A 17,103-nucleotide genomic window follows, 5' to 3' on the forward strand; every position below is an offset into this window, starting at 1 on the left:
ATATATATATGTTCTAATTCAGTTCTCCATTACCAAAACAAGATTGAGCTAGGGTTAAGGTGTACTTACCATACCCATATGCTCAATAGCTTGAGCTCACAAGTTCCGGAAGCTAACTTGAACCTAGAACACAAAAATTAGACAAGATTCACCATAGGTTTTCAAGTTTACCAAAGAAAGAGGGGGTAGAGGCTCTAAACCTAATAGGAGGCTTACCAGTGAAATTGTTCGGATAGAAAGGTTGAGCTCAACGCGCTGAGCGCGTGGCCGCAAATGGTGCGGCGATCGGAGCCCGGACGGAAGAGTTATGGTGGATCAAAGGTTGTGATGGTTGAGAGCTCCTCCTCCCTTCCCCAATTCTGTTTGTGTTCGCTGCATACAATGGAGAAGAAGGAGAGATGCTGTTTTGTTTAAATGTTTGGGTCCAGTTGGACCCACAGGCTCGGTTTGGATACCGGTTCAACCGGTTCGGTCTTTCCGGTCAAACTTTGGGCCAAATTATCGAAATTGATATCAAAATTCTCGTTTTGACGAGCTCTATCCTATTTTGATATCAGTTTTGCGTATTTAATTTTCCTAATTAAAATTCGATTTATTGACTAATTATTTACCGATTTTAGCGGGGTTTACAAATTTAATTAGTTAAACTACTTTTTGCTGTTAGGTTGATTTAGAGTAAAATTAGAATTTTGTTACGAGAAATTTCCGAGTTGGTATTATTATAATTTATTGTTGATTTATGTTTTTGAATTTCTGTTAATTGGTATGCTATTTACAGATATGACGGCAGGTAGAGGTATTGCGGATCAAGCTGCTAGTCGTGGTTGTAGTCGTGGTCATGGTTATGGTAGAAGGAGGGTTTCTTCCAGTACCTCCGAAAATTTTGGATCCTCTCCTTCTACTCTGACTATGCCGGTGACGTCACAAGTTGCAGGTTTAGCGGACCAGCCATTCATCATGGTCCCTAACCCCAACTACGTGCTTCCATCTATGGCAACGACGTGTAACACCCTGACTATCAAAGTGTCACGCTTCCAGTTGCACCGCTCTGATAGCTCGGGTATTACGGCGACCCTTAATATATTTAATACTAAAATATAAGCCTGTTAAAACTTTAAACCGTATTACCGTCCCAAAATACTTTTTGATAGATAACATACATCCATACATACAATACAACTTATGATACTTACAAGAATACATATACATATACACATTATTAATTTTACAAGCATTACATAATCAAAATCCTATCCCTCTTATAAAAACTTGTAAAATTAAAAGCAAGGAAAACATAAATATTAAAACAATACAAAATATAGGATAAACAGAAAAGTAATAAGCTCTTCCAAACTTCGTTGTCCATGACCTAAAAAAGAAAAAAAATCTTTAGGGGAGTGAGAACATCATCCTCGCTGATTCTCACTATGGGGTTAGGGAAATATTATAACAGGATACGTGAAAATAAAGTTGTTTATAAAGTATTGTGATTAATAGCCGCTTTATGTATCTTTTCAAAACCAAAGATTTAATATTCAAAATCTGAAATTCTTTTTAAAAGAGGAAGTTGTTAATTCTTCAAAAATCCTAAACCCTTTTTAAAGTTTTTCCTAAACAGTATGAATGACCAAGTTGTTCTAAGCAGAAGTTCATTAAGTCTATGCTGAACCAGTTTAGTTTTTCATACTTTTCTAAATCAAAAACACAAACCACACGGCTGCCCATCTCATAATCAACAACGGCCTTAGGCCCAAGCAACTCAATCAACAACCAATTCACCACAATCCAACCAATTTTCAGTCACAAACACAATCAAACAGTTACATCAAGTAGAGCAATTAGCAATTAAACATAAATAATCACATAAGAAAACCAATTACAATATACACACGCAAACAATGTCACATAGATGCATATGATGAATGTCTGTCCTATGTCTGATGATATCATCTGTCGGTTATATAGCTAACCCGACACGTTCTGGTAGCTAACCATGGACTGAAACACCCTTGCGGAGCAAGTGGGTTTGAGCTACAACCCCCTTACTACTACCCGCTTAACCCAAAGCCAGTGAAATAATCACTACTGCGGCTACTACCCAGGCAAGTGTTTAAAAGCTCAACCTGGAGTAAGTGTGACGAACCACAACCCTTGCTACTACCCAGGCGTCACAATCACTAACCTGGAGCAAGTAGGACGAACCACCATCCTTACTACTACCCAGGTATCTCAAACATACATTCATTTATGCCATATATCACTTTCTCCTCAAATCACTTTACCTTGAAACCAAAAGTCCTTTTTCTTTATAGCATTCTTTTTCACACCATCTAATTTTCCCAAACCAACCTCAGAATTATTTTATTCTTAAACCATCCGCTTAATCACTTTAATTTAGAAATTATTAATTAATTACCACCACAAAGTCTCAAGATTTTGAGGGAGAATCTACCAAATTTTAATTTCTTAAATTTATTAAAGATCCTTAAAAATTATTGTTTTCCTAATTTGAATCAAAATCAAATCACAGAAATCAGAAGTACTAAACAATTTTCAAAACTAAATTACTTAGAACAAAACCAACCTATGGAAATCAAAACCACCTTCAAGTTCACTTTTAAAATCAATTATCTGACTTCTTCCAAAACGTCACAAACGGAGTTATTCAATCAAGTCCAATTTCCTTTAAATCCACTAATACTCCTCCAATTGAAATCTTCAAGTGAAATTAAAAAAAAAAACATAAACTCTTTTCACATTTAAAATAGCCTTAAGACATAAGTTTCTTGACTTTCTCCCGAAAGAGATATAATATTTTTCTCAAGAAAACAAGACTAAATTATAATTTTCATTTCAATAATTCATTTCAAAACATGGTTCATCACTTTCTTGAATAATTCAAGTAAAATAGTAAAAGTCTTAAACTCATAATTTTTCAAATAACATTTCAATAAAATCTCAAATTTATAAGAATTTCGATAGCATCTCCCCTAAAATTTAGACTTTGCCACCCTTTCCGGGTCGCAACCAAACAATTCCACAACCCTCTTTAACAGGTTTTAAAACCAAATCAATTAAAAATCAGGCTGAATCCAAAAGTGCATACCATTTTTATATTTCAAGAAAACCAACTCAAACTCAAATCAATTTCCAATGGATTAAACTCGATTTTAAATCTTTAAAGAAACAACTTTAAAGAAACATTTCAAAAATAGTCCGTTTCAAAAAACCAAACAATAATCGAGTCAAACAAACATTTATATTCATTCATGACAACCAAACAATACATAAGACTTATACAATCACCAAAAATACATTTTCTCACATGAATATCCATATATAATAATTTCAATTTATAAAGTATAGTTTTCTGAAAAATCCTCTACCTTAATTAAGCAAAACCACAACCCAACGCGTCAAAGAATCCCTTGTGTCTCAGCCCGAAATCAGCGGCAACCGAAACCTCAGCTCTGCTTGCTTTCTCAATAGCAGAAACGGCCTCAATCGCCACATGCAAATCTTTCTTACTAATTCCTAACACATGAATATAGCAAAGACTTTAATACAGGTAACAGGATACTAACGTGGAGGTTTTTGAAACGTAAATACTCACTGTAATACGAAACGAAGCAACGGCAGTCTCTGAACTGGTTTGGCGGCAGCCCTGACAGCCACTTCAAGCGGCAGTGGCGACCAGATTCCAGCGACGACGACTGAAACCAACATGCAGTGATTATAAAATTTTCGAAAACTCAAAAGAAACGAAACCCAATATTCAAGACCTTACCGGCAGAGTTTTCCGGCGACGGCAGCGGGGTTTTGGGCGGCAGAAGCGGCGGTGGCTGGGCGCGGGTCTCCCTTCTCTCTCCTCTGCTCCCCGTGCACTCTCTCTCTGTACGACCTAACAGCTTCCCTCTCAACTGCACGGCAGTGGCAGAGACGAATGGAAGATGCAACAGCAACAACCTGCGCAATGGCCTTTTTTCCTCACTAACACATACACAGGCACGGTTCTTGAGAGGGAAGAAAGAAAGAAAAGAAGAAGGGGAGGGAGATCCGAGAGGGAGGAAGAGAGCGTCGGAGAGGAGTTGTCTGCGCCACCACCCAGCATCGCTGCCAGACTGCGTCCAGCTTGCTGCCGCCACTGCGTTTTTCCGCATGCGCCACCGCCATCGTCTTGGGAGCCGCCATCTCTATTCGTCATTGCCGTTTGCCCTCACCACGTCGTCGTCATCCTTGAGTTCACGAAGAGAGAGAGACTGATGGAAGGAAGTGGCATGCACGGGAGAGGAAGAAACTGCCTTTGCGCCACCGTTGTTAACGAGCTTAGCTGCCTCGCCATTGCTGCCTATTAAGGGTCGTCGTAATACACGAGCTATCAGAGCGGCGCAGCCGGAAGCGTGACACTTTGATAGTTAGGGTGTTACACAACGCCCCTCCAACCGCTCAGCAACTCGTTACCATGGCAACGCCGCCTCCTACCTCTCAGTAGCCCGTTGCCACGGCGATGCTGCCTCCAACGACGGAAGCCGCGACGCCAGAGTCCTCTCATGGAAGTGAGGCAGCTGATGCCCCTCTACCATCTCCCATTGTATAGCTGACCATTTGGCTTGATGGCGGTACGAGGTAAGTATCACTTTGAGTTTTATATATTTTTCTGATTTTTAAAAGTGTCTGATTATTGATGTCCAGTTTAGTGGATTTAGCTTTGAATGGCTAAAAGTGTCTGATTATTGATTTTCAGATTAGTGGATTTAGGTTTGAATGACTGAAAGTGTTTGATTATTATTTTCTGATTATCGAATTGATTTTCAATTTAGTGGATTTAGGTTTGAATGGCTGAAAGTGTCTGATTATTGTTTTTTGATTATCGAATTGCTAAAGTGTCTGATTATTGATTTCTAGTTTAGTGGATTTAGGTTTGAATGGCTGAAAGTGTCTGATTATTGAATTACTGAAAGTGTCTGATTATTGATTTTCAGTTTAGTGGATTTAGGTTTGAATGGCTAAAAGTATCTGATTATTGTTTCCTGATTATCGAATTGCTGAATGTATTTGATTATTGATTTCTAGTTTAGTGAATCTGAAAGTATCTGATTATTAATTTTTAGTTTAGTGGATTTAGGTTTGAATGGCTAAAAGTGTTTGATTTAGGTTTGTAGCGCATTCCAATTACATATGAAACTCTACTGAAATTTATATAAAAATCTCTATATGTCATGGTTATTTGCTTCTGATGAAGTTTTAATTTATATTGCCATATTGTTTTGTTTGTGAATTGATGATAGGTTTGTGTTGAATAACAACGTATGTACTCAAGAGATGACCAACGTCATCAAGCTGATGTACAACTATCGCGATGGTTTCAGAAGTGGGTGGTAATTAGTTTTTTTAGCTTCAATCCTTTTTAGGTAGTTTATATTTTCTATTTAATTGACTAATTTAAATTTTCTTTGTGTAGTTGCACTTTATATGGGACGCTGAGTACGATCTTACCATCAGAAAGATATACGAGCAGATGATGGAGGATGTTCGTGAGGGGCAGGACCACTTGACGACCTGGCTCTGACCGAAAATAAAGAAGGCTCTCTTAGTTTATTGGGAGACTAATGCGAGGTTCAGGCATTGACATCTCACCAACAGAGCTAACAGGGCATCAGGCAGGTCGTCCAAGTATACTAGCAGCTCAGAGACCTTCATGAAGACTAAAGCCAGGCTGGTATGTAGTGTCTTTAATTTTCTTAATAACTTATTAGTTATATTCTTTTACATATCATTACTAGGCATCCTAAATATATTGTTTCAATGCAACATGTATAGTCGAAATAGTTGGATCGCGAGATGACATTGGCGCAAATATTCAAGTACACCCATACGTTGAAGGAGAACAAAGAGAAATTTGCTGATCAGCGATCTCAGGACCATTATGTGAGTAAACATACATCTGATTATCTTTTGATATAAAATTATTATAGATTAATTATATAAAATTTAATAACTGTTTGTGTTATTAATTTAAGCAAAGACTTTTATATAGAATTGAACATTTGATGGTTATGTTGTTTATGGAACGATTATGTTATTTCTATTGAATTTTTAATTTGCATGCTCATTAAGTTATATAATAATATTGCTTATCTGTGAAAATATGCGAATTAACTGCAGGTAAGATTACAATTGAGTTGTTCTCAACCTGCGAATAAAGTAGGATTGAATTTTAATAATAAATTTACAATAGCTTATTCTATACTCATATTAGTTTAAAATTGTGATTATATAACTTTTTTTATAGTCACATTTTTAAACTACTATAACCATAAAATAAGCTATGGTTATGCTTTAAAACTGACACCATAAATTAAACAATTGTCACATTTTTATATAAAGACGAAATATTTTACATATAATATGAGATTTGCATTTTCCTCTAAGATTACTAAATAAACACTTGTCCAATTAGAAATTAAAATAACAAATTTATTCGCAAAAAATTGAAATTAGATTTTATATTCACAATTTTTTAAAAATAAAGTAATAGTTTTGTTTACGAGTACAATTGTCAGTACTATTAGTTTTGTTTCACAGTCAATTTAAGAGAAAGGAATGCTTTCTAAATATGATCTTCTAGAAAACTCCATTTTTAATCCAGTTTGTTTATCTAGAGTGCAGGTCCCCATAGTTACGTAGCTTTCAACGACAAACAAATGAATAATATAGATATATATGTATATATTGTGCATCGTTAGATTTAAATTTGTTTTCAAGATTATTAGAGAAACCGGGTCTAAATTGGTAGTTGAATTTTTCAAAATATTAGAAATTTCCTCCCACATCAAAACCATCTATTTCTTTTTGTTCAGTCTCCGTATACAATATTAATAAATCAAAGCATATATAAAGATTGTTAATTTGTTATGTGGGGAAAATGAAATACATTACTAATTCTCTCTCTTTCCTTTACTTGTCTCTGTCTTTGAAGGGAACACCAAGTAAAAAATCCGATATGAAAATGAAGGCATGAAGTCATGAACATATTATATAGCTTGCTGTATTGCGATGTTGATTAATTTAAATTCAGTAATATATATTTCTTATTCTTACTTATGTTATATTCATCAGAGTGAAGTGGTGATGATTGTTGTAGCGCTTTGTCTTATAAACAGGTCGTCAAGCCTCAAGGTGAGTGGCATTTCAGTTTTGCAGAAACTGATGATATAATTATGAATTATGAATGTTTTAATTTGCGTGTGATTGAACACAAAACAGCAAGGAGAAACATGTGGGTCATCGGGAGCCCAATGCGACGCAGGGCTTCAATGCGAAACATGCCCTGCAAATGGGAACACACGGCCAAGATGCACTCGCACTCAACCAACCATGCCAACTTCAAAAGTAACTCTTGCTAACTATATGATTTTAGGAATAAGATTATTTGTGTACAAAAATAATTCTCAAAATGTAAAATTTTAATTGTAGTGTTAAAATTCTTGAGATTGTACTCCAAACACTTTAGTAGTTCTTTTGTCTGTTTTTGAATTGGTAGGTGAAAGGTTTGGCGTTCAACAAATACTCGTGGCTGACGACACATAATTCATATGCTGTGTCCGGCACAAAGTCGGAGTCGGGATCTTCTATTATATCAGCCACCAACCAGGATTACAACGTTACCCATCAACTCAATGTAAAAACTCTGCTTCTTTCATGTAGAGAGAAATTTCAATATTGAAGAGAATCTAATGCATCATTTATCTTTTTGGTAATCCATTTTACATTGCCTTAATAAATAATAATGCAGAATGGTGTTCGAGGCCTTATGTTAGATATGTATGACTTTGAAAACGATATCTGGTTATGTCATTCCTTTGGAGGTCAATGTTTCAACGCTACTTCATTTGTAAGTGCCATCAACCTGCTTTCTCTAATTTGTCAATTTATTAATTGGGTAGGTCAATTTCGGCCTTTATTATATTTTTAGTTTCACTTGAATAGAAAAGTATAGATAGATAATCAAAATATTAAATTATGTGAATAATGGATATATCGGATGTTTAATTTATTAGGTGTATAGATGATTATTCTAATATTAAGATTTAAGTGAATAATTTGGGAGTGTAGTGTGTTTTTATTTTATTGTGTCCATTTTAAAACTTATTGTTCAGAAAAGTTATTGTCTACCTAGTAAAGTCGCACTTGAATTTTCTAATCATGTAAATAGTAAACTGAGTAATAGGACAAGTAGGATTAGAAAAAAATTATTGTCAACTTATAGATTTTAAAAAAAAAAGTCATTTTTAAAAAAGTTGAGATAAATTAATAAAATTATGAAAAGAATATGAAATAAGGTAAAATCACTATTAAAAGAAAAAGACATATTATAATATTATTAGCTAGTTTTCTCTCATACATGTAATAAGGAAGCATTATTATTCTTTTGAAGAGTGGCAAATTAAATGAATTTATCATTTTAAATCTTAATGAGAGACTTTGTGTACTGAGATATAAATCATACAACTATTACACTAAAATTAATTATCAATGTTGAATACACATTAAAACACAATATATATATTAAAAATAAATTAAATTATATATATATATATTTATATACAAATACATTATAACTGATTTTAATGACCCATTTAGTATGTCAATAGCATTTTTATAAATCATAATATGATTTTTCTGTCATCCTATGCATGGTAGCAACCCGCCATAAACGTGCTTAGAGAAATTAAATCATTTCTAGAAGCAAACCCATCAGAAATTGTAACAATCTTCATCGAAGACTATGTAAAATCATCCCAGGGATTAAGCAAAGTGTTCAACGCTTCAGAGTTGAACAAGTATTGGTTCCCAGTTTCTAGAATGCCGAAGAATGGTGAGGATTGGCCAACCGTTGATGACATGGTCCGAAAGAATCAACGGCTGATCGTTTTCACATCGAAATCATCCAAAGAAGCTTCCGAGGGCATTGCCTACCAATGGAACTATGTCGTCGAAAACCAATGTGAGTCCCCTGCTGCACTCACATAACATCTAATTATTGGAATTTCTATGTGGATATTATTATTATTATTATTATTATTATTATTATTATTATTATTATTATTGAGCTTAATTACTACTATTGACGAGCATCTTTGATAGTGAATGAGATAGTCCTTGTGTATGTGAGTCGATTTGATCTGACCTGACCAAACCTGACTTGCATTGTCAAGTTTTGAATGGAGTGAATTTTTCAACCATTGGTTGGATTTTAGAGCGTGTACCAATAATGCCTGATGTTAATTATTTGAAAATTAACCATATATAAAAAAGTAATCAGTATATATCAAAATTAGTTATTAAAAATAATTATTAAAATAAAATATATATTAAAAATAAATTAAATTATATATTTATATACAAATAAATTCATAAAGATTGATTTTGATAATTAATTTAATATGTAAATAATATTTTTTTATAGATAATATCATTTAATTGTATACTAGCTATGATCAATGTCAAATATTATTGATTCTAGAATTCTTTCATAAAATTTTTAGCTATGATCAATGTCAAATATTATTGATTTTAGAATTCTTTCATAAAATTTTCGTATTTCGTGTTGTCATCCATTTTATTATATTTAAATTTTGAGAAAATTTTGTTCTCTTTTTTTAAAAAATATTAAAATAATAATTTTTTTATTTGTAAAATAGACACTCTCAAATAATTTATTTACTGATTAAATTGTATTTTTACTAAAATATTCTTTTAAAAAAATTTTAATGATTAAATTATTCTTTTTCTAAGATACTCTTCAATAATTTTTTAATTATTAAATTGTGATTTTACTGAAATTTTCGTTAACAATTATTTTTGTACTTTATTATTAATTTTTCGATATCAATGTAAGATTATATTAAAAGAACTTATCATTGTTAATATATATAACAATTAATATTATTAAGGAAAAGTATATGGAACCAAAAAGTTATCAGCCAAAAACTAAACAAAATCACATTAATTTATATTAATAATTAATTTTAAATTTTTTAAATTTTGAATTTAAAAAATTTAAAATTAATTAAGTAAACCTAATTAAAACCTATAAAAGCCTTCCTCTTCTCTCTCACATTAACTTACCCACCTCCAACAATCACACACATACCTCTCTCTCACCAATGTTGCTGGAAGCGCCGGCGACTTCCATGCTTTACGCAACGCCCTCAACAAGCACATTCAAGACAACTGTTTCAACACGAACTCCACCTTTGACATCGTCACCGACGAAACCTTCTCCGAAGTAGCCACAGTAGTCAAGGTAAGAATGAGTTCTTGTCTGAGTTGTCCATAATTGGAACCCTTCGGCACCGGAATCTTGTTAGGCTTCAGAGTTAGTGTCACGAGAAAGGCAAGATTTTGTTGGTGTATGACTTGATGCCTAATGGGAGTTTGGATAAGGCTTTGTTCGAGGCTCGAATGCCTCTGCGTTGGTCTCCCCGGAGAAAGATTTTGGTAGAATGGGTTTGGACTTTGCATAGGGAAGGGAGGTTGCTAATGGCGGCAGATCCGAGACTCGAGAACGAATTTGAGAAGCGGAGATGAGGAGGGTGCGGATGTGCGTATGTTCGACGCCTTTGTGTTGGGCGTGTGTAAGGTAAAGAAGGTGGTTGGTGCTATGATGCTAGTGAGAAAGATGGTGGATGATGGAGTTCATATTTTGTATTCAATACACGTGTTTGTAATTAGGAGTTTGTTGCAGATGTTACTTTCTGCGTTTTGGAATATTAAGTGTCGTTTTAATGATTAAAGAGACTGTAAATTACACAATTACATAATTATAAAAAAATATTCATTTAATATGAAAAAAAACATCCTAATACTTAAGAAAAGAAATATCAAGTTATATTTTAGCAAAAATAATTAAATATCTATAAAATTTAAAAAAAATATGAAATTCTTAAAGAAATAGAGACATTCACATTTGCAATATAAAAAAATTTGAAAAATATATAAAAGAACATTCATTTAGTATAAAAAAGAAACATTCTGATACTTAGTAGAAGAAACATCCATATATATTAACTCCTAAAAATTTTGGATTCACCAAAAAATATTTGGCTGGTTTTTGACTAATACCCTTTTGGTTCCCTAACATTGCTCTATTATTAATAATTTGTTTTATAGAACTATTAAAAATTATTAATAACTTTATCAAAATTTAAAAATAAGTTGAGATGGATAAATTTTAAATTTAAAAAATTAATATCTCATTCTTTCATATTTTTATAAAGCAAAATGTTAAAATAATAGTAAAATATAAAAATAATTATTAACAAAAATTTTGGTAAAATCACAATTTAATAATTAAAAAATTATTGAAGGGTATATTAGAAAAAATAATTTAATTATTAATTTTTTAAAAATATTTTAGTAAAAATATAATTTAATCAATAAAAAAATTTTTAAAAGATATTTTGATAAATGAAATTTAATCACAAAAAAATTGCTAAAAGATATTTTTGTAAGAAATAATTTATTTTTTTAAAAAATGGGTAAAGTTAATGTTAGTTAACACAAAAAATTTTAAATGGATTAAAAATAAAATTTTTTAAAAGTTATATGAGAAGAGAATGTATATTTTACAAATAAAGAGAAGAGAAATATCATTTTAATATCTCTCAACAAAAAAGAATGAAATTTTCTCGGGAAAGTATGAGGAGCCAATAAAATATTTATACAATGTATACAATGGAGGTTTATGAAGTATTAGAGATATAATTATTAGTGTTACATTTTTTCATCAGCTGAAGCTTTTGGGATGAGTGATATCATGATATAATATTAGAGCTTTAGATCCGAAAGGTCAAGAGTTCAATCCTTAGTGAACCCGAAAATCAATTTAAGCTTTTGGGAAGATGTTTATTTTTCCTACTACTCGAATGGTTATTCTAGATAGTAGAAAATGTTCATTTTGTAACTCATATACCTGCACACCCCCCACGCCTCCTCAATTGATGGACTCCTCCCCGTCCCTGGTCTCTTCCCTCGCGCCACGCACAACCGCCCCCTTCTCCCGCGCCTCCCCTGTCTCCTCTCTCACATCGCAATCCTTCTGTCTTTCTGGTAATTCTGCTTACAAGATTCTAAAAAAATTTTGGTTGAATTCATTCATGAGTCTTTTTCCGCTTAATAAAATTTTTTATTTTTTTAAATTTATGATTTTGGATGTTTTTCAAACATGTTTTATATATAAGTCAATAATTTTAGATGTGTAATAAATGAAAAATAACCAATATTTACAAACGTACATTTTAATAATTTTAAAAGCATTAATGTTCAAATAAATAACGATAAAATTCAACAAATAATAAAAAAAATAGAAATATTAGATGAATTTTATCGAATAAGATATAAAAACATTATTTTATATTTAATGTTTAAATTTAAATTTTTGATTTATGATTTTGGATGTGTTTCAGAAATATTTTTTGTATCACTTAATAATTTTAGATGTGTTACAATTGAAAACAAAATCGAATTTTTACAAATAGGCATTTTAATACTTTTAAAAGTATTAATATTAAAATAAGTAACGAAAAAATCTAACTATTAAAAAAAGAGAAATATTAGATGAATTTTTTTCGAATAAGATATAAAAAATTAATTTTATTTTTAATGCTTAAATTTAAATTTTAGATTTATAATTTTGGATGTGTTTTAAAAATATTTTATGTATAATTTAATAATTTTAAATGTGTTACAATTGAAAAAAATTAATTTTTACGAACATACATTTTAATAATTTTAAAAGCGTTAATATTCAAATAAGCAATGAAAAAATTCAAAAAAAAATAAAAGAAAGAAAGAAAGAAAGAAAAAAATAAAGAAGAAGAAAAGAATATTGATATATACACTGATCATTTATTGTTTAATTCAAATGTTGATATAATCTTATTAAAATTTCATTTGACAATAATGATGAATGAGTTTTGAGTTAGTATGTAAGTCACTCGAAATAGAAATAAAATAGCACGACTCATCTAATAATAATAATAATAATAATAATAAAATGTTAAATATGAAATAATAAATTTACCTGTAGAGAAATAATACTCTTCAATGAAAATTTTTGTGAAAAACAGTGAGAGAGAAGGAAAAAAAAAGAACCGAGAGAGAGAGGGGAGGGGAGACTTACAAATAAATAAAAAACTAATAAAATAACTATTTTATGAAGTAATTAGGAAGTTAGAGAAATTCTAGTATTTAAAATTTAAATTAATTTTAATTACCAACATGTTTAACTACAAATTAGGAATGTTTTTTAACTAAAATTTATTTAAATAATATTATTTAAATTTAAAGGCTGAATAAAGACTAAATTTTAAAGGACACATAGCATTTTTCTTACTATTATTACCTTGCAAATATTTGAATGTGTAAATACTAAATATATATACGAATATGACTATATGTACTCCAATTGAATGATTATATATAGATGGAGATGGCGGAATGAAAGCTGGTTCTTGTCCAAATCGTGCGGAATCTTCAGCTATGAACACGAAGTCAAGGTCCCTTGTTCTTCAGAACTATTTTCGCACCGATCCGAATGCAAGTGAAGCATGTACTGACAATTCAGCACCATTAATTAGCATGATGAAGACTTGCCATCATGCTGCTGGAAATCGCTGGCCAAATTTCATCGCTGTTGATTTTTACCAGGCATGCATTCTTCTTATCACTATTAATACCACATCAATTTGAATCTTCTCTATTATTTAAATAAAACGTGTAATTTTTGGGATGAGCAATGCTTTTTGTGATTAATAAAATTTATTATTTTTAGTCAATATTTAATCAATTCTAAATAATAAAAACTAAATTTTAAACATTAAATCCTAAACTCCAATAATATAAAAAAAAAGTGTTTTAAATCATAACATTTCTCTTTTGCAATATCAAAAGATCACCGCAACAAAAGGGCAAAACATAGGTCTTTATATGCATTTTCTACTTTTATTATTAAAAGTGATTAATAACAAATAAAAAATAAAAACTTTGTTTCTTTATAGCATAAAAAAATGGTGAATAGTTCAATAATGATATTTTCATATGAAAATTACATTATGAATTGTTAGATGAATTAAAAAATTTGTTAAATATATTTAACTAAATGATCTAAAAATTTATAGTGTGATCTTTACGGGAAACATCATCATTGAAGTATAAAAAATACATATATACACAAAAAGTTGTGCAAACCATACTTCTTGTTTAGTAAATAATGGAAATATTAGTAGGAAAAATAAGTTTTTTTTTTAATTTTTATTTTAAAATTAAAAATGAAATTCAAATCCATAACTTTTAGGTGAATATGAAAAAATTATATCATTTAAGCTATAACTTGTTGGCAGTAGAAAAAATAAGTTACAATAAAAAATGTTAGATACAAAATCATTAGGGATAAAATAAAAAAATTTGAAATAAAAACAATAGGGATAAAACATATGGGGCCTTCTAAATTCTAATGAATTCCCTTAAAAAAACTAAAATTAAAAAAAAAAGTTTGACATACGGTAACAAGTAACAACAACTCTTAGGCCTTTAAATTTTGGCTCCTCAGATCAACGAGTTGTCATTAGCAAAACTGCAAAACATTTTATTTATACAAAGAAACACAATCTGCCAAAGTTATATCATAATCCGTTATTATCATATATTTGTTATACAGAGGAGCGATGGCGGAGGAGCCTCAGAAGCTGTTGATGAAGCAAATGGTCACTTAACTTGTGGATGTAACAACATTGCCTATTGCAAGGTTTCTCACTTCTTTTAGCTACGTTTCTCTTTAAACTCTAGTATCTATAAGATTTATTCTTTACTTTTTTGAATATCAAACTTGATATGGATATGTGTGTATGCAGGTAAATGCTACATATGGAACGTGCCAAGTGCCTCCGATTTCTCCGCCACCACCTGCAGCTCTCGCTACCCCCCCTACGGCTGGAGGAAACCAGCCGTCAAAAAACATCGCTTTTATAAACACCATGCCGGCCAAACTGCTGAATTTGTTTGGTGTAATTTTGGGGATGGCAACTTTCTTATCTTGGCCATAAGACTTCAATTGTATTTCATAGCACTTCCTTCTTTTAGTGTGTTTCTGAGTTAAGATCCGGGAAAAAATGAGTAGAATATATAGGACTTGAAATTGAAGAGTAGATAGATTACCCTTGAGCTTTTACACATGTAGATAAAGCGCTCTTAGTCCTTAGTATTTGAAAACACGTTTGTAAATTGACCATTTATATTCGTGTACATGATTTCATCCATACCTATAAAATACATCTATTTATTATACAAATAATAAGAGATGGGAAAGTATGAGGAGCCAATGAAATATTTATACAATGTATACAATGGAAGTTTATGAAGTATTAAAGATATAATCATTAGTGTTATCTTTTCCCATCAGCTGAAACTTTTGGAATGAATGGTATTATGACATGGTATTAGAACGCTAGATCCAAAATGTCAAGAGTTTGATCCTTTGTGAACCCTAAAATTATTTTAATTTTTTCGGGAAGATGTTTATTATCCCTAGTACTCGGATGGTTATTATAGATAGTATGGGGATGCTCATTTTGTAACTCAATAGTACATAGTTCATTATCTCCCTAGCGGGATCCATAAGAGATTCCTTGAAATGGTTTCAAAATTTTAATAATCCAAATATCCATACATCAGGGAGTTGGGGCATAATAAAGAGTTTGAAAATAAGAAAAAAATAAAAAAAATATATTATAAATACATAAAAAAATACGGATAAATGTTATAATGTCCACTCAAAAAAATGTGACCAAATCCTAATACTAGTAGTACGAAAACCATTGCTTAACTAACTGTGCATTTGCGCTACAAAGCTTGGTTAAGTGGCATCAATGTATGCCTTACTTGAAAAGTGTATCGGGTTTAAGCTGTGACTAGAAAATAATTATATAAAAGCCATGGAAAGGAGAGGTGTGTGTATATGTCATATAACTTAACCCAAAAATGAAAACTAATGTACATTTGGATTAATCTATCATTATAGCTATTTTAGTTTTGATTTACTACACCTACAATTAGGAATGGCAAATATCATCATAATTATTTTAGTTTTGATTTACCACAACTATAATTAGGGATGGCAAAAGAACATGCCTTCAAAGATACCCGCGGAGATTACCCGCAAAAAGGAAGTTAATGGAGACTCGCAAAATTTTCACAGAAATAGGGACCAGCTCCCACAACTAAACAGAGACAATGCGGGAATTGAGATACCCACCCTACAAAGACCTGCGAAATTTCCATGAAATAAAATTTACTTAAATATCTTTATATATATGTTATATAAATAAATAACTCTAACTCATTTTATTTTAATTTATATGTTAAAAATTTTATGTCTATGTTATTATGTTAATTTGTATTTGAATTATGTTTGATTTGATATATTTCCTTGAAGTATATAAAATTTTATTATGGTTATATTAATTAATTTTAAAAAATTTAAATTTAATAATATCTAATTATCCATGAATATCCCGGGATATCCGCCTCCCCCGCAAAGAGAAACGCCCCCTGAAGACCATTGTCATCCCTAACTACAATCTTTGAAAAGTAAAGCAATGCCAAACCAATATCAGAAGGACCTTTATCATAAGATGAGACCTTGCCATCTTAAAGATTCATGCCAAAATTTTCCTTTTCATGGTCACCAGGGTCTGGGATCTGGTGAAACTTATCTTTCTCCTTTTTTATGAAAGATTTTCCATACCATAAAAGTATCAATTGTGGGCCTTGCTCTTATGAAGAGCACAAAAACTCAGCTCCATTAACCAGAAATCTTGTCTCAAGAATTATCTTGGTTCACTCATCTTCAAAGAGAGAAGATACAATGATTCCAAAATTGGACACTTTTTGGAGTCTTCACTCTTCACCCAGCTGTTAAGGTCTTCCCAAATCACAACAAAAGTTCCCTACTTAATGCAACATGGAAGGTAAAGTACAATAGCATTGGAAAGACAGAAATTTATCATCTAATGCAAGTTGCATTTCATTCACAAATGTTTT

The 17,103-nt window shown here is 31.3% G+C and overlaps 1 protein-coding gene and 1 long non-coding RNA gene across 2 annotated transcripts in view; one reads left to right on the forward strand and one right to left on the reverse strand.

Moving 5' to 3' along the window:
* LOC107480333 (uncharacterized) overlaps positions 1–366 on the reverse strand; it is a 2,925-nt gene extending 2,559 nt beyond the window's left edge. Inside the window, exons 1-2 of the long non-coding RNA XR_008002211.1 lie at positions 217–366; positions 70–123 (exon numbers count right to left, since the gene is read on the reverse strand). This is a non-coding gene — a long non-coding RNA (uncharacterized LOC107480333). The remainder of the gene's footprint in view (positions 1–69; positions 124–216) is intronic.
* Positions 367–6,999: 6,633 nt separating this feature from the next.
* On the forward strand, positions 7,000–15,184 carry LOC107480322 (PI-PLC X domain-containing protein At5g67130-like). Its single transcript, XM_052254486.1, has 8 exons — positions 7,000–7,179; positions 7,267–7,392; positions 7,544–7,681; positions 7,796–7,894; positions 8,704–9,007; positions 13,490–13,713; positions 14,723–14,809; positions 14,916–15,184. Exons 1-8 carry the CDS (start codon positions 7,057–7,059, stop codon positions 15,105–15,107), a joined length of 1,293 nt encoding a protein of 430 aa, XP_052110446.1. The 5' UTR covers positions 7,000–7,056; the 3' UTR covers positions 15,108–15,184.
* The last annotated feature ends 1,919 nt before the right edge of the window (positions 15,185–17,103 follow it).

This window comes from Arachis duranensis, chromosome 1, assembly GCF_000817695.3.
Source record: "Arachis duranensis cultivar V14167 chromosome 1, aradu.V14167.gnm2.J7QH, whole genome shotgun sequence".
Classification (NCBI taxonomy): domain Eukaryota; kingdom Viridiplantae; phylum Streptophyta; class Magnoliopsida; order Fabales; family Fabaceae; genus Arachis; species Arachis duranensis.

What these genes read in the sequence shown, in the direction of transcription:
- LOC107480322 (XM_052254486.1), top strand. Translation starts at nt 7,057, where the DNA reads ATGTTGATTAATTTAAATTCAGTAATATATATTTCTTATTCTTACTTA. An exon ending in CAACCATGCCAACTTCAAAA is followed by an intron (nt 7,393 to 7,543) that starts GTAACTCTTGCT and finishes TTGAATTGGTAG; the next exon opens with GTGAAAGGTTTGGCGTTCAA. An exon ending in TCGCTGTTGATTTTTACCAG is followed by an intron (nt 13,714 to 14,722) that starts GCATGCATTCTT and finishes TTTGTTATACAG; the next exon opens with AGGAGCGATGGCGGAGGAGC.